At 39.1% G+C, this 22,040-nt stretch overlaps 1 protein-coding gene across 1 annotated transcript in view; it reads right to left on the reverse strand.

The window, feature by feature from the left end:
* SPTBN5 (spectrin beta, non-erythrocytic 5) overlaps positions 1–22,040 on the reverse strand; it is a 90,863-nt gene that overhangs the window by 51,654 nt on the left and 17,169 nt on the right. Inside the window, exons 14-31 of the mRNA XM_036385005.1 lie at positions 21,495–21,625; positions 20,574–20,825; positions 19,734–20,021; positions 18,843–19,089; positions 17,872–18,011; positions 16,786–16,885; positions 16,050–16,220; positions 15,797–15,961; positions 14,828–15,054; positions 14,113–14,299; positions 12,778–12,978; positions 11,639–11,755; positions 10,921–11,084; positions 9,108–9,240; positions 8,109–8,254; positions 6,828–6,942; positions 4,800–4,910; positions 3,439–3,618 (exon numbers count right to left, since the gene is read on the reverse strand). Of these exons, the coding sequence (XP_036240898.1) occupies positions 3,439–3,618; positions 4,800–4,910; positions 6,828–6,942; positions 8,109–8,254; positions 9,108–9,240; positions 10,921–11,084; positions 11,639–11,755; positions 12,778–12,978; positions 14,113–14,299; positions 14,828–15,054; positions 15,797–15,961; positions 16,050–16,220; positions 16,786–16,885; positions 17,872–18,011; positions 18,843–19,089; positions 19,734–20,021; positions 20,574–20,825; positions 21,495–21,625 (3,075 nt within the window). The remainder of the gene's footprint in view (positions 1–3,438; positions 3,619–4,799; positions 4,911–6,827; positions 6,943–8,108; positions 8,255–9,107; positions 9,241–10,920; positions 11,085–11,638; positions 11,756–12,777; positions 12,979–14,112; positions 14,300–14,827; positions 15,055–15,796; positions 15,962–16,049; positions 16,221–16,785; positions 16,886–17,871; positions 18,012–18,842; positions 19,090–19,733; positions 20,022–20,573; positions 20,826–21,494; positions 21,626–22,040) is intronic.

Below are 22,040 nucleotides of genomic sequence, written 5' to 3' on the forward strand. Positions count from 1 at the left end.
ATTGCATAAGCATATTATGTATGTAGAACTATAGGACTGAGATTGGGAGGAACAAGTATGTCATGCTAGTTTACTTTCAAAATCTGATGAACCAATAAATACATTTGCAATAACTCCAAATGAATGAAGCAATTCTGAGCATGAAAATGCTAAAACAAATCCCTGAGGTTTATTTTTAAACTGTGATTGAAGAAAACTGTACAAGTAAAAATACTTTGTTCTCTGTATGTCTTTTTCTCCATTTGATTCTATACTTCAACAGTCTCTTACTTTAGGCATCTTATTTGAATCTGCAGGAGGAGTTTTACTCTTATGTCAGTAGGTAAAAACTAGGACTGTGAGGAATATACAAGGGTTTATCTATGGTGATTAAAAGTTGTTATAGTTTAGCTATGTCTGGATTAACTTATTCAATTTTTAGGTAGTAAATGGTCTTTCAGGTTTATAAAATTTATTTTAAAGTACTATTATTTATAGTAAGTGCTGAAGAAAAATTCTCTTTTATTGCAGAAAACTAGATTTTTTTTGTTTATCTTTTAAATGGTTGCTGGCTTTTTCACTGAAGGAAAATATGTAATGGAAATAGATTCTTGGCTGCTCCATTCTACCCATAGATTTCTGTTCATATAATGAAAATCTTGTAAAGACAGACAGGAAAAAAAATCAGAAAAGCATCACAAAATTGAAACTGGCCAACCTGGGGTCTTGACTTTAGCCTTTAAAGCCAAGATACTGCTTTTTTAAAGCCAGTGAACACAGCTACTAAATGACTCTTTAAAAAGACTGTGGTCCTTTTAAATGGGCCCATGGTAGTGCACACCTGTTGGCATAATTTCAATTTGTAGAACTAATTCCTTCACACAGCTGGATGTCACTCTAGACACTGACATTGCACTTGGCACTGCAAATGTCTAAAACTCTCTGAGATTTTTGAGCTAAGCATTAGGAAAAAATCCATAAGCCTCAGGATATATAATGCAATGGAACAAGTCAAGAGCCAATAAGAGGTTACTGGACTACCACTGCAGCAATATTTAAGGATAGAGTAGGCATCAGTCTGCAGGAAACTCCTAAGCAGAGCCTGACTCTGATTGTGCAGATCCTAGCACAAACTTCACAGTAAGAGCCTCAGATCTTTGAGAAATACTTTGAGTCTTTGTCTACACTCATCTTCCTTGACAAAGTTCCATGGAAGATCTGAAGCCCTCTGCTGTACTGTGTGTTGTCAGTTAGGTTCAGCTCTGCTATTTAATCACATTAAAATTGTAGTTGCTAGGGTGTAAGGAGATAGACTAGATGATGGTGCAGAATTCTCATTTTATAGAAATTGATTTTTTTGTTTGTTTGTTTCAGTTAACCTGTGGATGATTTTTAAATGAAAAGGCCCTGTGGACAGCAAATGAACAATATAATGGAAAAAGTGCTCTGAGCAGCTATGACTAACATTCAATTTGTGCACCTCTTGGCACAGCTGAAAGAGGAAAGGCAAAGTTGCCTCTTTGCCTTCAGCAGTTTGGGTGATATTCTGCAGCAAAGCTGCTCTAACAGTAGAGTTTCTGAAATTTTTACAGTCATATAGCCATGGTTGCATAATCCTGCCTTATCCCATCTGGGCAGCAAGACAGGCTTACCAAATTGCAGAACCAGCTCTTCACTTCTTCAGGAATTATTGTCACATAAGGAGGTGAAAATTGAGAGGATTGGGAATACTTTTTGCCATCAGTCTGACATCAGAGACAGGGAGTTGCCTGAGGCATAGTCCCATCTAGGCACATCACTGAGAATATGGTCACATGGCTTTGTCATTTTGTTTAATGATGTCAAGAGTCATGGAGATCAAAGGACACACTGGCAGAGCAAGACATGAGCTATAAATTTGTCATTCAGACCACAGGCTGCATCACACATTTCAGACAAAATTCAAACCAAAGGTGTTTTGCATCATTCCAGCAATAAAAATTAGAATAACACTCCCAGAGGATGGGGACAACTTAACATTTTTTATCTGAAGTCAAAAACTAAATCTATGATGTAAGCTATGAAGTAAATCAATAAAGAAGTGAACTCTGAATGACTACATTTTAATGGTCAAATCCACCAAGATCCACCTTCTGACGAAAATGCCTCCAGGCTGAAGACTTCAAGAATCCAATATATATGATAGAAAAATACATTCTAAAAGTTTGCCTTGTTCTTCCTATGAGTCCTAGATACTGTTAGAAAGACAGTGAGCAAATGAACTTTTCACCTACATCAGTAGAATCACACTAATTTTCCCCATCAACAGTTCTGCACATGATGGTGGAACTTGTAGCAGTTGAAAAACAAACCAAACCCTCAAACCCCCCAAACTGCCATAAACATCCTTTATCTCTAACTACATAACATTTCTTTGTATAAAATATGACAGGTAATGCTAATTTAAACACTTATAAGAGACTTAAAGTGGATTAATTGAATATGCAGATGCTTCTCATGCTAAAAAAACCAACCATGTACACTCTGTTGTGGTCTTGATCCCAGATCAGAACCCTAAGACAAACTTGCAGCAAGTTTTTTCCAGGTGAACATACTCTGGACACTCTCTGCTTCCCACTAAAAATGGAAGCAGAACATGAACTACCAGAAGTATTTTATTCTTCAACTGTTCCAAGTGTAACTATTGACACAATAGTTACACTTGGAACAGTTGAAGAATAAAAAAATGTAAATGCATTCTTGAAATCTACATTAGCAACTCCTTTCATGATATAAGGGGGTACTCTTGCTGGTTTAGCACCTGCAGTGCTTGCAGCAATAATCTACTGATCTGCAGTGGCGTAGCTCAAGTGCCTTCACTGAGACTACTGACATTTGCAGAGTATTCCATGGCAAATCACAGCTCAGTGACCTCCTGAGTTCTTTGGACACAAAGCAACTGTGCATTGCTGATTTTGATGCTATGCTGATATATCCATGTCCCTGTTTGAGCAGCTTGAGAGGTTAGTGCAAAAATCAGTGAGTTGTATTTGATACGTTCTGTGAGGTAAGTGAACCAAGGGTTATTGCATGCCCTGAGAGAGAGAGAGAACAAACTTTTATGCATTATAAATGGGACAGTAACATCTCTTTCTGTCACTCTTACTCAGTGGAAATTGCAAAGACTTTGAAAAGATTACTGCTACTCCTGCAAAGCGGTGACTGCTTCTGACAGCTGACAATTATTCCTTACACCTCTGGATGGAAGCTTCTATTCTTACAGAAGGTAAAAAAATCCTTATCCTATAGAAAAGACCCTTATCCTCTAACGCCTTTCTAAATATTAACGAGCACGAAATGTTTGATTGATAACACAGAGAGCACTTGCAGCCTTTTCCAGTTTGGAAGTGAACCTCTGATTCACACCCACTGCAGGCAACCTTCCCTGAGTAGTGAGGGACAAAGGGCACAAGTGCTTACATGTGCCTGAAACTCATAGAGCTTGTAGGCTTGTTCCAGGAGTCTCCTGCGCTGCTCCACTTTGGACTTCAGGGCCTTCCAGTTGGTCACTATTGCCTGCTGCTTTGCCTTCAGGTCTTCCACCTGCTTCTTGGAGCAATAGGGGAGCACCTGATCTGCAGAGTGGATCAGCTCCTGCAGCTGTGCACAGGGGGTGAAAGAAGAGGGTTAGAAGGAGAGCATCATGGAGATCCTGCTAATATTAGAAAAGTTCTGATAAGTGCTATCTTTTCTGTACATGAAAATACAATTCAAGCAACATTTTCTGACTTAAACATTTTCTGACTTTCTCATATTTAAAAAAAAAAAAACAAAAACCTCTATAATGTCTGTTGTATGGAGTAATAGTGACATCCAGTGTTTGTCAAGGCTCATCACAACAGTGATTTTTCAGATTTGTTTTCCCTTTTTTACTATACCATTTATTATATGGATAATGAAAGTAGTATTATAATTGCTGTTATAATGCAAGTAATAGCAAACTAATTTTTTCCTCATTGACCATACAGCTTAACTGTGACTACATTCTCTTCATGCATGTCTCATGTTTTTTTACCATTGAAAGTAACGAGAAGTTGATGGGATCAATTCTAATGTTACTGCCCCAGGGCAAAAATATTTGTGGCTACTGATAAGTAATTACTTCAGATATCTCAGTAAGATAACTTCAGTACTCTCAGTATAACTCATGCTGTGTTTTACACTGTATATACTATTGTATACTATTACATATATTATACAAGAGTGAAAACTCACGCTAGTTTTAATAGTTTGTTGAAGCCAATCAAGTCTCCCATATGCAAGGTACCTGTTCTCATAAAATTTTACATATTTGTAAAATTTACATTTATTTACATTACATTTACATATTTGTATTGTGAGTGCCATCCTTTTTCCTCACAGTCCAATTTGTACCAATATTAATTTTCTCTGCACATAAAACTGATTCTGGATTTTTCCTTATAATCACTTGGAACACTTTGAAGAAGACAATAAGCATATCACAAAGCCTGGCATAATCCTACATTTCAAACCATGATCAAAAATATCCCTGTGAATTACTTCAATAGTCATATTGAACTACTGTCAGCAGTTATTACAGTATGTGCCTTATTTGAAAAGTTTTAATTACCTACTTTATCACTGCTATCAGACCTTGACTATATTAAAAAACCCAGAAAATGAAGGAAAATCACTAGAGATTTCCAGGCTTTCTGTGAGAGACTGTAATAATTTGGTTCATAATACCAAATTATTATTATGCTTATCTTGGAAAGCTGAACTTTGGCTACACATTGAAGACCACAAAGGACTGCCATTACCTGCTGCTCATTCCCAGAGAGCTCGTGCTCCAAGGCCACATGGTTTCGGAGCTGGGTTTGCACACCTCTCATGTCCTTTGCAACATCATCTGGAATACTTTTGGACTTCTCCTAGAAAGAAGAAATCAGAGAAAGCTTTGGGTTTTTTCCCGTTTCCAAGCAAAACTCACTACGAGCCTACATTAAATAATATTGGGTACTCTAACTGATACTTCAAACCTGAGGACATTCTGAGATACTCAACTATGATAGCTAAAAGGAAGTCAGAAAAATCACTCCTAGTAACTCACTTCTAAATATCTTAATGGCTAAACTATTCAAATGGACTGTTAGAAATGAAGGTTTGTGTCTTTCCTTGATCAGAAAATACAAGAAAATTTCTTACAGGCTTTGAGTTGGGAATCAGTCTTGAATACTTACTGCAGGGACCGCGAATTCTTAAAAGTAGCATTAACAAGCAACGGTTTCAGTCCATTCTTTGAGACACAGGTGGTCTTCCCGTGAACCATTTTTAGATAAAATTTTGGTTATACATGCACAAGAAAGATTACTGTAAAGATGAGAGAAATGGAGGGACCACTACATAAATGGAAATGTAAACATTTTTTTAATTCAGCAAAGGTTCTGAATGGATGTAGTTGTTACCCAGACATGCATTGGAAATGTATGCAAAACAAAAAGGCATTTCAGCTGGACAACGGCACTGTCACTAAAATTATTAGAAATTTGTTCCAGGTCAGTTTAGGGAAAATTAGCAGAACATTTCTTACCATTGAAGAACTACATCTCTGCAACAGAATCACAGGCTAGTTTGGGACACCAACAGAGTATCTTGGTAAGGTGCTATAGAAGGAGATGCATGTTGTAGTTGCCTGTACTATGAACACCCTGGAGCTGTGACTCAAGCAAGGCCTTCTAGTACTATGCTCCTCTGAGAACAGCTTTCCCTAGTAGGCTTCTGACCAGGGTACACAGGAAGGAATGGATGAGATGACTGCTCTCCCTCCCTGGTGTGAAGCTGTTAACAAGATGCAATGCAAGAAGGGTGTAGTGGTCGCCTGGACCAAACTCAGCATGGGGGTAAACCAACAGCTGGTCTGTGAAGTGTTTTTAAACCCTTACTTGTCACTGTCTCAGCATTAACTACTTCATCATTGAACTTAAATAAGCACCAGGTTCTGAAAACCCCAGGTGGTAAATGGTGAAATATTATGTTTGATTTTCTCTTCATGACAGGGGAAGAAAACAGGAATAACATGGTTGAATAGGGCAGCCTCTGCCAGCACAAACAAGTAGAAAATTCATCACATGTAACCAAACAAAGCCCTGTTGCCTTGCAAACAGTGGAACTCCTTGGATCACTGCCTCCTGTAAACATCTGCATTAGGGAAACCACACCTCTCATTACAGCAAGGATGTGGTTTCTCTGTGAAATTCTTCAGGATGTTCAGATAAAACAGAAGGCTGAAGATTTTTTTTGGGAGACTTCTCCCCCTAGTTTTCATGCTGGGACAGTTTGAAATTATTGTCAGTACTGGGCACTGGAATGAGAGGAAAAGATTTTTGGCTCAGCTTTTCACTTCAGATCGCATGATTGCCTGACAACTTTCCAGGCTAATGGTCACTGTAATCCAAACAAATGCTTTTTTCAGAGGAGAGTTCTTCAGCACACATAAAACTACAACAGTGTACAAAGAACCACGATGGTAAGGCAGTAGTTTCTTAGGCCTGATGACTGCAAACTACATCACTGTATGCATTGCACTGTGAGGCACCTTAGTGCAAATCCTGATCTTCTCAGCTTTTTCCACAGATCAGCAACTCCAGCTCCACCTTGTTTCACCAGTGATTCTCATAAGGTAACCAGTCATGTGTCTAAGATTTACCCAGGATTTGAAGTCAGCAGTAAGAATGCTGAGAATCATAAGAATATTCCACACAAAAAAAAAAAAAAAAAAAAAAAAAAAAAAAAAAAAAAAAAGCTGAAATAAAGTTTGCATTATATGAGATTTTCCTATGAATTTTTACCTCAATATGGGCCAGAGCATCTGTCAGATCTTGGTAGCATTTGTGAATAGCCTCAGGATCTCTCAGCTGCTCACCTCGTGATCTGGTCATTTCCAACAGTTCCTCCCAAGAGTTCCTTCAAGGTAGAATGGGGAAAAGAACAATGTAAAACATTTAAACTAGGAATAAAGGAGACCAACAGTCTAAAGAAATACTGAAAACAGAACCTGTTCTTGCTTAGATTTTAGTTCCTGCCTTTAAATTCTGTGGAGTAATTCTCTGAATGGCAGCATGTCTCTCACCCTACTCTGTCCTCCTGTTTGCTCCAGGAACTTAAAGAAATTGTCCTATTTAAGAGTTCCCCCCTCAATTGCACTTTTCAGGTTTTATATGCAGTACTTGGAGTACCGAGCATATAATCATAGAATATCCTGAGTTGGGAAAGACCCACAAGAATCATTAAAATCCAACTCCTGGCCCTGCACAGAATACCCCAAGAATCACACCATGCATCTGATGCATTCTTGAACTCAGGGTGATGTGACTGCTTCCCTGGGGAGCCTGTTTCAGTGCCCAACCACTCTCTGGGTAAAAAACTTCTTCCTAATATCCAAGTTAAGCTTCCCTTGACTCAGCTTCAGGCCATTCCCTTGGTCCTGTCACTGATCATCACAGAGAAGAGATCAACCTCTGCCTCTCCTCTTTCCCTCACAAGAAAGTTGCAGACTGCAGTGAGGTCTCCCTTCAGTCCTCTCCAGACTGAACAGACCAAGTGACCTCAGCCACTCCTCATATGAGGAGCTTCCCCTCAAGGCCCTTCATCATCCTCATGGCCTCCTTTGGACGCTCTCTAATAGCTTAATAACTCTCTTACATTGTGGTGACCACAGCTGCCTGCAGACACACTTTTCCTTCGGGCCAGTTTGGACTGATGCCAGAACTAAGAAGCGCAGAGCATCTCAATGTTATTCTGCAGAGCAGTGATGGGATTCAAACTCAAAAAAAAGAAGCAATAAAAAGCATCTAAACTCCAAGCCTTTCAGCTGGTGATCCTGTTTCAAAGGGCAAAGGAAGTTCACCTTGTAAAACACCTCCAAAGCAATTTACAAGAAGCCAGAACAGCAAGTATGATGTTTATTTTTAAATGAGGCTGGAAGCAATTCTGTGTGAGCAAACTACATAGTTTGCAATTAGAGAATCAGGAGGACATGCTTTATCCGTTCCTAGTTTCTTGTTACTTCCTCCTCCTTGAGAGCAGATGGAAAGGAGAAAAGCATTTTAGACCTAACAGAATGCTCCTACCTTAGTTGTTTCTGCATCTGCCGAATTTCCCAGGACTCAGAATACCCTTGGCTCAGCAAGTTGTCTGCCAGCTGCTGGAAAGCCACAACTCTTTTCCCAGCTGCTTCCAACTGATGTCGGAATGTATCGTATTTGGCAAAAAGTTGCTTTAGAAGGGAAAACAAGAATAAAGAGAAAACCCCTTTTGAGTGCTCTCTTTTTCCAAATGTACCTGCTCAGCAGAACACAGCCATAAAACATGTAATAAGCTGATAATGCTTAGAGATAGACAAACTTCAGAGAATGACAGGATTCTACCTTCAAAGACCATGAGAAGCTTCAAACTCTTAGCAAAACATGAGGTTTGTGATGCAGATGGGAGGCATAAACATGATTACTGGGAATAGAAATAAGCATTCTATGTGCAATGAATTTCAATTATAAAATTATGTGGTTTTACTTAATGAATGCAAATGTGTATTCAGTGCTGTAAATGGATAACGTAGTCTGATTTTAAGGTTTAAGACACAAGCTATTTTGAAATAAATAATAAATATTATGAAAATTAAGATGAACAGGTGAATTGTAGTGATTTCTAACAGGCTGACATTGCAGTGATTTGTAACAGGCTGACATTAGATTGGTTTCTATGCCACGTGAGAGGTCTGTATATCAGCAATCACAATTAAAAAGGAAAAAAAAAAAAAAGAAAAAATCCTAAATGGATACCATACTGAAATATCTACTTACTAAAAATAGAAAAGATTTTCTCTCTGAAGGTGTAGACATTTTAGCATGCAGGTGTTTCAGACAGCTCAGACCTCATGGTAACAGGATGCAATGCTGCCTGTTCTTCAGTCCTTCCCATCCACTTCACCCTTTTCTCTTCCCATCTTCCAGTTATTTATACTTACTTCTTACTTTATCTTTTAAGTTTTCAAGGACAACCTTAGTATCTGTTTACAGTCTCACTACATACAGTTTATTTGATTTTTTTAATCTGCTACTCAAAAAGCTCACCAAAACATGTTCATAATCATTTCCATAGTCTTCAGAGCTGGCTGTTTGTTTCTGCTGAGTGATCCAGTCTTCCAGATCTTCATATTCTTGTAGAAACTCATGCAAGAGAAGAGTTTCATCGAGTTTCTTCCCTCTGTTGGGGGAAGGAGACAAGATAATATAATTAATAATAAAAGAGAAGGGCTATCAGTAACTTTCTTCCAATGAATCCCCAAAACCTCTCACCATCAAAACGCATTCTCTGTAATGAAAGAGCTGATTATTTCTCAGATTTGGAAATGATGATTTTAGGATGGCAGCTGTCAGACAGGTTTTGCTTGGGGTTTGTTATTGCTTTTGCTGGGTTTTTTTCTTTCCATGAGAAAGAATCCCCTTTATTTTTTCCAGATCTGTCCTGATCTGTCTTTCTAAAGATAATTGAATTACTTGTGAAAATGAGAAGGAATTATTTCCTGAGCATCAGGAAAGCAGATGCTATGAAAGCCTTTGGATGCAATTCTCATATTGCCTGTTTGGCAGAATTGCTCCAACCTGTTACATATTTCCAATGGTCTAGATTACTTTATAATTCAGTCAGACACGTTATGGGGCTTCCACAGCAAAAAAAAAAATAAAATCAATTTTCCATCTGTCAGCCTGCCATTGTGCAAATATTGCAGAAAAGAAGAATCTGGCTTCCCAGTTTGAGTCACAAATGTTCATCATAAGAGATGTAACTTGTTAAGAGTCCAGCCCAAGGAGAATGCAGACAGGAGGTGCAAACCAGAGCACCAATAAGGTGGCACAAAATACAGGTTAATATTTAGAAAAATGAAAACATTTCTGTGTTCAACACACAGAAGTGTTTTGATATTTCTAGATTATTTCTTTTTCTGAACTTTTCATTCACATGTTTTTCTATAGATGCTTTTACTTTTTCAACTGTAAACAAGATTAAAATGAAAGGTAAAATACCAGAATTTTCTTTAGATTTAGATGTTCTAGTATTCAGATTAATTTATTTGTTATTCTGCTGGCAGAATCCTCTTCCTTTTCTGAGTGAAATTTTTGTGGGGGAAAAATCAAAGTTGTTCAGACATTTTTTCCTTTCTGAAAACAAACTATAAGTGTTAAAATCCTTTTCACAAGCCAACTGTCCTGTTGTAGATATCTTACTGTAACAATAACTGAAAGTGAAATTAAAAGTAAAGGATTATTCAAGAATAAAAGCCTTCCCATACTAGCACAGTCACTGGGTATATAAATAAGTGAATTCATTATTGTGTCTCTTACGATATGTAAAGATCAAGTAATTTTAAAGTAGCATTAAGGGAACATTCTAAAAATATTTTTTCCAATTGATAGCAGATTCTAAATACCACAAATGCAAGCCAGAATCTGGTGCCTGAAGTCACTTTACGAGAGGATGATTAAAGATAAAGAGGAAATTGGTAGATATAAAATCCTTAATATGTAGCAAAACGCCTTGAATAAATTGTAGAAGTCTTGTTTAGTAAAATGAAAAGCTCATAAATGCACAGAATTATAATATAGGAACAAGCAATTTCCTAAATAGAATTGAAAAAAGAGGAGATAATATAATTTAATTATAAAATGTAGAAGTAAAATAAAATTAATAACAAGAACAATATTAATTATAATTATAATTATAATTATAATTATAATTATAATTAATTATAATTATAATTATAATAAATTACTTATTTTTAATATAATGAATATAAATTCCAGTGAAGTAACTGGAGATATCCTTTATTGATTTCAGTGGGCTTTGAATCTAATCTAGGATCCAAGGGGGAGTTCTGGTTTGTACCTTGCTGCTGCTAGCTCCTGCAGCTCCTGAAGTCTTGAATGAACTTGTTCCTTTGGTGCATCAACCTCAATATACTGGATGGAGCCCACAAGAGGAAGAGTTTGAGCACTTCCACTCAGTTCTTTCAACAAATCTTGGTAAATGGCAATCTCATGCTCCAGTGCCTGACAAAGAAAAACAGTGAATTGAGAGCCAGTTGTCTGAGATAGCCACTGCCTGCGAACAGCCTAGGGTGTAGTGACTGAAAAAGAAATATTTTTGGGAAGGATGGGACATTTCCAAGACTTTCTAGCAACATTTTAAAAAAATTGTACAGAAATTCAAACCAATTAAATGAATAAAGACAATTAGAATTCCCTGATGGAATATTAGGTAGAGAAAAGTATTCCTGGATTAATACTTTATCTGTATCTTTGATTTTAGGAAAAACTTACAAGGCTTCTGCACACATCTGTTGAAACTGAAAAGCAGATAGTCAGATTTGGCCTCAGAGGAATATGAGAATATTCACCATCCTCCTTTTCCCCCAAACTACATTTTACCAACCAAGTTAGTAAACTGCACTGATCTCTTCTATCAATCTACCCATATGTAGATATATATCGATGCAAAATGTTGTAGATGCCTGGGCACTCAACTACCAATAAGACAAACAATTTTATGACTGCAGAGGGACCAAAAGATCAGGCTAGCCCACAGAATTTAGGCAGAGAAATACCTTATGTTTCTTGATGAGTTTCAGTGTTCCATCTTCATCTTTACCGTAGTCCTTGCTTGTCACAAGTGGATATTTTTCTGCTATCCAAGCCTCCAGGTCTGATATATTCATTAAAAACTATCAGTTAAAGAGAAAACAAATAAGCTTCAACTTTCAAAACATTAATGACATTTTTTTCTTACCTAATAAATTCTAAATAGATGGTGCACTGTAAGACTTACTGTAATGTTTTATTTAATATTTAATTCACTATTCTCTGTGAAATCATAAAATAATGAAGAGATCACAGATGGAAGATTTCAGTGCAGGAAAACTAAGTGTATAATATCAGTGGAACATTTCTACTTCCTCTACCTGAGAAGTTCAAATCACTGTAAGAATCAGGCTTCATAAAGTCTACAGTTCTGACAAGTGTGTTCATATATAGAGGAAATAAAGGCCAGATGATCGAATGGAATATACTTTAACTGGGGCTGTGAACTCCATGCAAATGCTGTTTATTTCTACAAAACTGCATGTACCACCTGAGTAACTGACCTCCTAAATGACCCACTGATAACAGAAAACTTGGATTATCGATATAAATATTTGCATGCCATTTTTAATTTTAATTTTTTTAAACAGGATAAGTGTGAAGGTCCAGAAGCCTATTGAAAAGAATAAAGTCAAACTCCTAACTTGTTCTGAGAGTATCTGAGAGTATTTGAGGGCATCTGTTCCTCAGTATCATTTTATTGCCTGGAAAATTGTTGCATGGAACAGGTAAAGAATCCTCTTTTCTGATTTCCATGTCATAATTCTCCAGTATGAAGGGCCAGTTCAGGATTCATTACATCAATAAGCTGAAGCCTGAGACTGTGTAAAGACACAGAGAAAGGAGCTACTACTGGGAGAAATGTGTGTTCTGTGCACAGCTATATGGGATGGGTATAGAACCCAAGGGAACCTGTAAGGCAGCAGGCGGAGAGTGGGAGCTGCATTCAGCTGTGCAGTCCAGACCTCTATTCCCATAAGTCTGGCCTCAAGCAGCTGGAGAGAATACCAGTCCCAGCAAAGCTGGGTTTTTATTCACTTTAGCATTATGGTCCTCTTGTTTGTCTGAAGAAGCTACTGTGCAAGCTCATTGCTTTAATTTGTACCTCCTGGAAGCCAACTGAGTGCTGCAGCTGCTTCATCCTTTCCTCAGAGGATGTCTCCAAGCCCTGCCAGGCAGTTAGAAGCTCCTGGCATTTCTCACTTATTTTCTGAGCTGATGGGTGCTGGTCTACAATCATTGTCTTTCCTTTATCCAGGACCCGCTGGACTTGCTGTTTGTGGGCATTCACTTCTGCCTGCAGTTCCTGGAAATGAGGGAAAAGAAAAAATAAGAATAAAGGATATGTGAGGACAAGTAAATTCTATGTGCTCCTAATCCTAAGCAAAACTGGCAGCTGGTGACAGTGGGCAGAGTATAGCAAGTGGACACCAAGTCTTATTCCTGCAGCCTTGGTCAGTGGCGCCAGCCCACACACATAATGCTCTGCTCTTGATACTGCCATCGAGGGAGGAGGGAAGGGTCTGTAAGGAAGCAGCACACATCCCCTAACTTCCCTACACCAAAGTCCTCTCTTTACCATGCTCCTGACCCTTCCCCTGTCCAGCAGTCAGGGAGATTTGGGAGAAGGAGCAGATCACAGGCCGAGACAAAAAGCTGGTGGAATCAGAAAAAATGTTGAGCTGGTGATGCAAAAATAAAATATCCAAGATGATGAAGGGGCTGGAGGATGATGCAAAGAGAGACACTGTCATCAGTACCATGAAAACTATTGGACTACTGCTCCATAAATCCTCCCCACCGGTCTTATAAATGTTCTCATGAAATTTGCAATTAAGGTGCTACAAAATCCAGCATTGCTTGTGGTGCAGGACAGCTGAGGTACCACTCTGGCTGTGAGGAACTGCTACAAAGAATCAAACTCCCCAGAAATTAATATTAACCTGTCCTTATAAATACAGTGACTGTAGCTTGTCCAGACCATTTTAAAATCTGTAGAGATTTAAGATAATTGCTAAATGCCCATTATATGCTCTCCTAGAAAATCCAGTACACACAAACTTCAATATACAATTTATAATGAAGCCATAAGCAGAAAACTACAATAGTTTTATTTTGTTTACTCTTTTCCATGTAGTGTCAAATGCACTAGTTTTTTTTATCCTTTTTTAATGGGAAGAGCTATGCAATTTCTCACATTAATAATTCTCCATAATATGACAAATTTTGCAGTTCTCACAGGAATGTTGTATTTGTTCTGAAAATCATCACCACTCTGCTGATTTGCGTCAATCCACTGAACCATTTTATCTGGACCAGAGATGGAATCAGTGAATATACTCATTGGAAGCTTTGACTGTGCAGGGGTGGTGCAGGTTTGTAGGCTGAGGTGAAGTGCAGTGGGTAACCACGCTATAAAAGACTTGAATAAAGGAGGTACCTTGTGCTTTTGCAACAGGTTTTGAGCCACATCCAAGGACTTCCCGCAGTTGGTGGAATGGGCAATAGGCAAGCGCTCATTGATCCAGTTCAGTTCCATGTCATGATAATGGTAGAACTCATAAAGATCCACAGCAGCTTCCAGCAACTTATGCCTCTCATAAAGAGGTGCTTGCAAAGACTCAAACCTAGGGGTCATCCATTAAATACATGTTAAAACAAAGCTTTTTCCTCATTCTGCCAAGGGAATTAGACAACAACACCATCATGGAGATTTTGAAGCACTGGACACTTTTGCAAATAAATTTCAATGTTTAGTAGCTGCTGCACATACAAGGATTCCTTGGCAAGCAGACCTACATGATAACACTAAATGTAAGCAGAGAAAAAATTATTTACACTTTTAAAGTCCTAGGTTTGTCCTGTGATGTATTGAATGCTGGATCACTGTACCTCTTACAAAGCAGTGGATGAAGTGGGGATAAGAAAGGGACTAGAGGAGGAGTGCAGGCTGGCAAGGAGCAGTGTTCAGTCATAAAGGTTGAGGTGGGTCAACAGGCAGCTGTGTAGGTACAGACCAGGTCCAGCTGGAAGGAAGAATCTTTCCCAAGTATGGGTTAAACTTAATCAACCAACAGAATTTTTTAGAAGGTAGAATAAAAAATGCTATTTGTCACAAGAGGTGGTCAGGAACAAAAAACAGAGGGACACTGTACCTTTTCAGATATTTCTGTGTTTCATCCAGAATCCTCTGGGAGTCAAAGTGATTGGTGGCCATTTTCCTCGCATGAGATACAATGGCATTCATTTTCTCTGCCAGCTCACGTGTCTCATTTTCCAGCTGTCTGTGCTGCTTGAGTAGATCACGGCTGGAGCGCAAATCATGGCCTGTCTCAGATTCCTGAAGAACTTTCTCAATTTTCTCTATCTTCTTTTTGGCATCCTGCCAGGAAAAGATTACAGCACACTCATACTGTCCTTTCAACACTTTCTTTCACTCACCCCCTCCCTATGACAGTTTCCTGGACACAATTTTTTAATCCAATTGTCCTTTCTTGGTAATATGATGTCTGGATGTCTCTAAGAGACATCTTCAGGGAATATTTTGTTTTGTGAACTATTTTGGAGTACTCTTCTCTCTGAAACACTAAAACACATCATTGAAAACAGTCTCTTTGAAATATCTTCAGCAACATAATATAGAAGAGTTACACAATCTTCAAAGACTTCAGATTATAGCTGTAACTCAACAGCAGTTCCATTCATAGTGGTCTCACAACAGCTTCACAGCATATTGTCCTTGTTATAAAATTTGACTGGATGACCATGTGCTTAATATAGTGTCATGCCTGCAGCCCCAGACTGCCTCCAGGCAAGCAGTTATGTGTGCATAGCACTGACCCCTACAGAGTTTGGGCTGTTTTCCCAGTACAGGATGGCCACACAGATCCAGTGTTGAGCCCAAGTTCAACAGCCTGATGCTTTGCTGGCTGTTATTGTGCTCATAAATTTGAAGTTAGCTTGGACAGTATAATATTGGGGTTTCTTTCCAGGAGCTGTAGACGAAATGGAGACCTTAAAAACCACTTCTATCTGGATGGTATTCTCTTTTATGTGGTGTCCACACAATAGAGGAACCAGACTCCTAGGCTATTCCTCCCCTCTGTTCCTCATGACTTCCTGACCTGCAGCAGTTCCATGAGCTGTTCCTGCTGTCCAGCTTGTCTCAGTTTGTCACCTCGCTCTATCATCTTGCCATACAATTCCCTCCACTTCTTCTGAAGCTCTGACATCTTCTCCTGGACAGAAACTGCAGCATAATGGTTGTCTTGAATCAATTGATTTCCTTTCTGGAGAAACACAGTGCATCACTTTATTAGCAGTCAGCACCTATGAATTTCGGTACAAGATGGAAAACAGCTCCAAAGCTGCCTTCACCTTTATCAGTGTTGTAAAGTGCTCCTCATTAGCCAACATTTCCTTCTCAGCAGCCTCATGCCACTTCAGCTTGCGTAGAACATTAGTTGGATCTCGATAGGATTCATCTGATGCAATCTTGTACTTCTCTTCCATCCATATCAAAAGCTCAGCAGCATCACGATTAAACTCCTTACAGAAAACAAACAGTATTAAATTGATTTAACTAATGAAGAAGTATAGTCTTGAACTATAGATGAGGTTTTAAGCCATCCTAATATCTCTTGGTCTCTTTTTTACCACATTTACTAATCTGTTGCCTGTAATTGTCAGTGAAGTTTTGCATTGTTGATAGAATATTTTAACCAGAAGAGAACCAATCCTCCAGTATAACTTCATATCTCAGCATAGAAACTAAGCTTGGTGCCAAAACTTTGATTAACTGCACTAAGTTATTAAGGCCCAGAACAATAGTAAGTAATGAACAGAATAAATTTAACCAGTAGACAAAGCATTCTGTTGATACTTTTTCATTCAGAATCTCCTATTTTTAAAAAAAAAATTCTATGGTTATAGCTTTGTAAGTTTTATTGCCAGTGCATCATCTGCTCCCTGGAAAACAAAGCTCTGTCCCATAGCCAAAGAGAAAGTGAGCTGTAGTAGGAATGCTCAGCAGTTTGAGTTTTTGTCTCATATTAAGACAAAGGGTAAAATTCCAAATTCACAGACGCCTGACCAAATCTGCAGTATCAGTTACCTGTAGTTGTAGGGAATCCAACAACCTCTGTTTTCGCTTGGCATTGCTTTGTATCAGTTGCTCCCACCTTCTCCGGAGAGTGACCATTCTCTCTTCAATTCTACCATGAAAAACAGAAAGTCCAATGCTGTACTAATACTGGTTTCCCTTGCTTATGCTGCAGTCATGACTGTGATATAAATGTAATCTAGTTTCTACGACTTTGCTGACAGGAAAAGGGGATATAAGGCCCTGTCCCATCACCATGTTGGGCTCACCTGGAGAGCAGGTATTGCTTGCTAGCTGGTCTGGATTTTCCTCTTGTATGGCTGTGTCACATTAGTGCACTGCAGCCATACACTGGAACACTGAGACCTCCCTCTGCTCTGAATCTTCCATAGTTATATAATTGTTATATTACTTATAATTAACTAATAACTTCCACTTTGGTGTAAGTGCAATGAGGCTTTGGAATGGTTTTCTAATGGTAGTAGTGCTGGCAAGAAATCAGATCTTAAGGGCAGTTTTATAATTTTGTGGACGGAGTGTTCAAGACATTATCACTTATGATCACAAGAGCACAGTCTTCTGATCCAAGAGGTCCATTCTAACCCTCTATTTCTAATTCTTGTTTGCAAAGGGGACCCCTTACTAGATCCTAGTGGCTCTAGCACAGAGAAAGGAATTATAGGTTAACAGTTCAGCTTGGACAAAAACACAAAGGAGCTGCTCCTGAAGAATTTTACTTGTGAAGTCTTCAGTAACTTTTTGAAAGCAAACCGTGTTTCTAATATGTGATACTGACAAATTAAGGAGTTCTTTTTCTGTAGGCATTTAATGAGTTCACTCTAAGGAAGCTTTATCACTATGTATAATTTATGATACAAAACAAATTGTTCTAGTGTTCTGCCAAATGCCACATTTAACCTCCTTGTCCTAAGAGCACAGGAAATCTATTTTTTGAAAATAATTCCTTTTGGCTCCCTTATCCATCAAATTGTGGATTGGAGGTCAACTAATTTCTCCTCAGAGAAAATTTTTCATTTCACATGATCACACTGGATCATTTATTAAAGCTAAATAAAACAGCAATGGGTTTGGACTCACACATGAGATGCAAAGTGCCTGCTCTCTAGTAGGTTCACCCCATTTTCATTGAGCGCTTCCACTCGTCTCTTCAGTGCCATCAGCAGTTGTTCAAATTCCTGATGTTGCTTCAGCAGGCTTCGAACAGCATCTACATGGTCCTACATTTGAAAAAGAAAATTTGATCAGGACTTTTCTTGCCCTTATTGTGTCTGTAGCAGTGAAAAAAAAAAAAAAAGTTGGACCTTACTTTCCTCCTTCTCTCTCAGGCAGGAAATAGAGTGTACATTTTGCATGAACCCAAGGATGTTCAGGGCTACAAACAAGCAGCAGGTTTGCATCATATCTTGGTTTCTCTGTTCTATATTTCCATCATGGTTCCATTTTCACCTCTTAAGAAAATCTGCATTCTAAATTTATGTCCCCAGTCTGGCCCATGTAGGGATATGCATTACAAAAGACTAACTTGTAAAACTTTATTCCACTCAGTTGATCCCAAAGTATCAATGTTTTGGGTTCAGCTGAGAACATAAGAGGCAGTGAGAGACCACAACCTCCATCTTCACTGATTTTGTGAATATTTTCTGCATTTGTTTTTTGCTTCATATGCTTTAATATTCTTAAATTAATGAAATAAAAAGCTTTTTTTAAAAAAAAAAGTTGCATTTATACTTGAAAAGAAATTACTATGTTTAAGTGGAAGCCTTATTTTTTAATGGATGAGTCAATTTTATATAAACCATATGACATGCACAAACAGCAACAAATCACAACCCTAGCTGTTTTAAATTTGTTTTGAGGGACAATGAGCTTTGTTCTCATTAAGGTGAGTAAGAGCATATGAATGTTAATAAGATCCCGAAAGTCTAGTTCCCAAGCATGGAAATGCCGTGATCAGAAGAATAAAGAAGCCATTTTAATAGAGAAGGTTGTTGCTACTCCCTGGATGGGGAGAAGAAGCAGGAGGAAACAAGATCAGCTGGTGTCCATACCCCAAGGTCATCCCCCCGGAGAAAGGCCTCATGGCCAGAGAGGGCTGCATTGATACGGTCTCCCTCCCTATTGAACTTCTGCAATTCCAGGCCATCCTGCAGCTTTTTCCATCGCTTTTCCCACATTTCCTCCAGCTCTTTGTTCTCCTTGGCAAGTCTCTCCATGGTCTGGTGGACATCTCGGCTCCTGTTGTAACTGGGTTGTTGGTGGACTACTTTGCGCCCAAGCTCTTCAAGCTGCAGAAATCTTCCCAGAGTTCAAAAAGAAAAATGAGACCTCACTGCATGAGGGAATACGAATTCTCTTTCATCACAGCTCTTTGCTCTCTTGGCAGCACCCATACACCAAGTTTCCCTCCCTTCCTATTACCTTTTCCCTGCAGGTTATGCACTACAAAGTGCAGCTGTTTTATTGCTCAGGGATACATGCTGGAGGCAGTAGGTGAGATTTCCCCATCTGGACTGAAAGCCCACATAAGCTGGCTTTCATATTTAAAGGGAAAGGAGGGCCAACAGTATCTGGAAATTCATAACAGTGCAGAAGAAGAACTGAAAATGATGGCAAATGGAAGCATAAGGCCTGAGAAGGAATGGGGTACTGGAATAAAGTACAAATGGCACTTTTTGAGAGTGTCAGGAGAGCTTGTGGAATTCTACTACGGCAAACACACAGCTCTTCCTTCCCCCTCCCCCAGTCTTCAGGATAGGTATGCAAAAGCTGACAAGATTTTACGTTTTGCAGTCTCCTTTTGTCATGAACATTCAAGCAAATGTGAATAAAATTTCGGTATCACCTTCATGCACAATTTATATACATGATTTACATGTTTCATTTTCACAGTACTGTTGTCATATCACCCCACTCTGCCCACCCTGCTAGAATCTCTCTACCTCTCATTCTGAGAGCCAATTTCTATCAGCAGGTCTTGATGTTCTTTCAGCAATTGCTCTGCAGATTCCACGTCCAGACCCATTTCTTCACTCCTCAGTTTCTCCTGAATGCCCTCTGCCCACAGCAGGAGCCTACGGCTGTCTTGCAGGAAGGACTGCTGGTTTTGGGCCCACTGCAGAATGTCTTGCTTCTTTTGGATCTCCAGCTTGAGCTTTGCCAGAAGCCTCTCCATGTTTTCTACCTGCTCAGTGATGGCCCTGCTCTCTGCAGGGTTGGTGTCCTTGATCCTTCAATAAAATACATTCAACTGTATGAACACTTAGAGCTTAAACCAGTACTCTTTAAAAGGAATGGATTTGGATATTTAGAGTTCCATTAAAAAGAAAGTCAGCTAAGGCAACTTATCCCCATTGTGAATGTACTGAAAACTTAAGTAAAAAACTTTAATATTTCAAATTTATTTGTGCAAATTTCCTTTGCACAATTATCTGCTATTCTCCTACCATCACCCTTGCTTCCTCTAATTACCCTCTTTCAGGACCTAAGTGATACCTCCACATTTTGAAGCAGGTAACTAACACTAGTAAGAGAGGATTTTTTAGAGCTACAAACAATCCTGTGGTATTCATCCTTCTACAGCTGTGAAGTCTGGAAAAAAACACCTCCTCAATCACCCAGCCACACTCAAGAGAAATCAGCTCAGTCCAGCAGGCAAGTGAGTTCTTTGGTTTTCTAGAAAGAGAAACTCTAAAAGCTGCTCTTTCTCTTTATAGCCATAATTTGCAGCATGATCTTAAAGAAGTAGCAAAGAAAGTGAAAACATAAAGAAGGTTCCTTACGATTTTGCAACACTCCTCAAGTATTCAATTTTCCTCTCTGTCACCAGGACCTCTCTCTCAATTGTGAACAGTTTGCGCTTGTCTGACTCCAGTCCAGCAGGCAAGTTCCCTGGTTCCAGATCCCTGAGTTGGACCGTCTTGTCTTGCAGTAGTACCCCTATGCTCTGACAGTCCTGAAGAAATGTCCTCACATCAGCCACTCCAATCAGCTCAGAGCCTTTCTCCTCCTTCAGTTTTTCCATGGATTGCCACCTTGAAGTGAGATGATAATTTGTAGCCATTGTTATAAATGAACTGTATCTGCTTTCTGTTCAGAAAGAGTCTTGTATAAAGATTACATCAGGACTTAAATGTTTGGGATGGGTGGGGGTGAATACCAGCACTCCCTCACAACATCAAAGTTCATATCAGTGTCATCTCCAAAATCGGGACCTGCTCAGGTGACCAGAACACTCTGAACACGATGCAATTAAATAACCATGGTCAAAATCAGGACCTGTCTATGCCCACTGAGTGACATGGTAGCAGAATGCATTCACAACAGATACCAAATACTCTTAGTGAAGTCAAACATGGTTTGATGCTCCTTTCAAGATTTGTGAAGTATGTCCTCACCCTGATGCTTAAGTAACCAAATCAGTGCTGCAGAACTACTCTGAATACAACATCGTCACCTGTGGATGAATTCACATTGTGCTTTTACAGGCACACAAAAATTTCTACAGTTTAAGCAATTTGGTACCAGGGTCCTAGGAGCCCCCCTCAGTCCTGGAGACATGGCACTGAGCTCAGGGCCAGCCTACAGCCAGCTGAGGGCTGCCCCTTTCCCGTTGGTGGCACTGTTGTCTAGAAGGGTCTAGAATAGTCAGCTTTCCAATTATCCCTGTTACACAATCCTCTGCTTATCAGTAGCACTTTTACCTGATGTTGATCTTTTCCATCCAAGTCTGGATCTCAAAATATTTGCTGGGACTGATCTTCCCATATTTAGCAGCTAAGTTTTCAATGTCTTCCAGCTGGCCTTTGCCTGCAGCCAGTTCCGTTAAAAATCTCTAAAATGGAAAAATACAATAATGAAGAACATGAGGTTTTTCTGTTTCTGTGGACACAATTCTCTATCATCTCTTACATCCACTCATATCCCTCTTCCACAGGTGGCTTCTTCCCTTGCCTGCCTTCTCCATGCACACATGTGCACACAATTCCCCTGCATCCCCCTGTCCTCCCTGTTGTGCACACTGTGCACATTTGTCCCACTCCACTGGGATGCAAGTGCACTGATGGATTTTTTCATAATTTGGTACTTTTTAAAGTGATGCAAGATAAATGACAGAAAGAATCCTTGTGTAGCATGGTATTTTTACAGGATACCGTGTTCACAGGAAGATAAAGGGACACAGTCACATCAGCTTCAGTAATTTGGCATAGTCTGTACAAAAGAAATATCTGGCCTATGCATGACTCTCT

This window comes from Molothrus ater, chromosome 6 (genome assembly GCF_012460135.2).
Source record: "Molothrus ater isolate BHLD 08-10-18 breed brown headed cowbird chromosome 6, BPBGC_Mater_1.1, whole genome shotgun sequence".
In the NCBI taxonomy this organism is placed as follows: Eukaryota; Metazoa; Chordata; class Aves; order Passeriformes; family Icteridae; genus Molothrus; species Molothrus ater.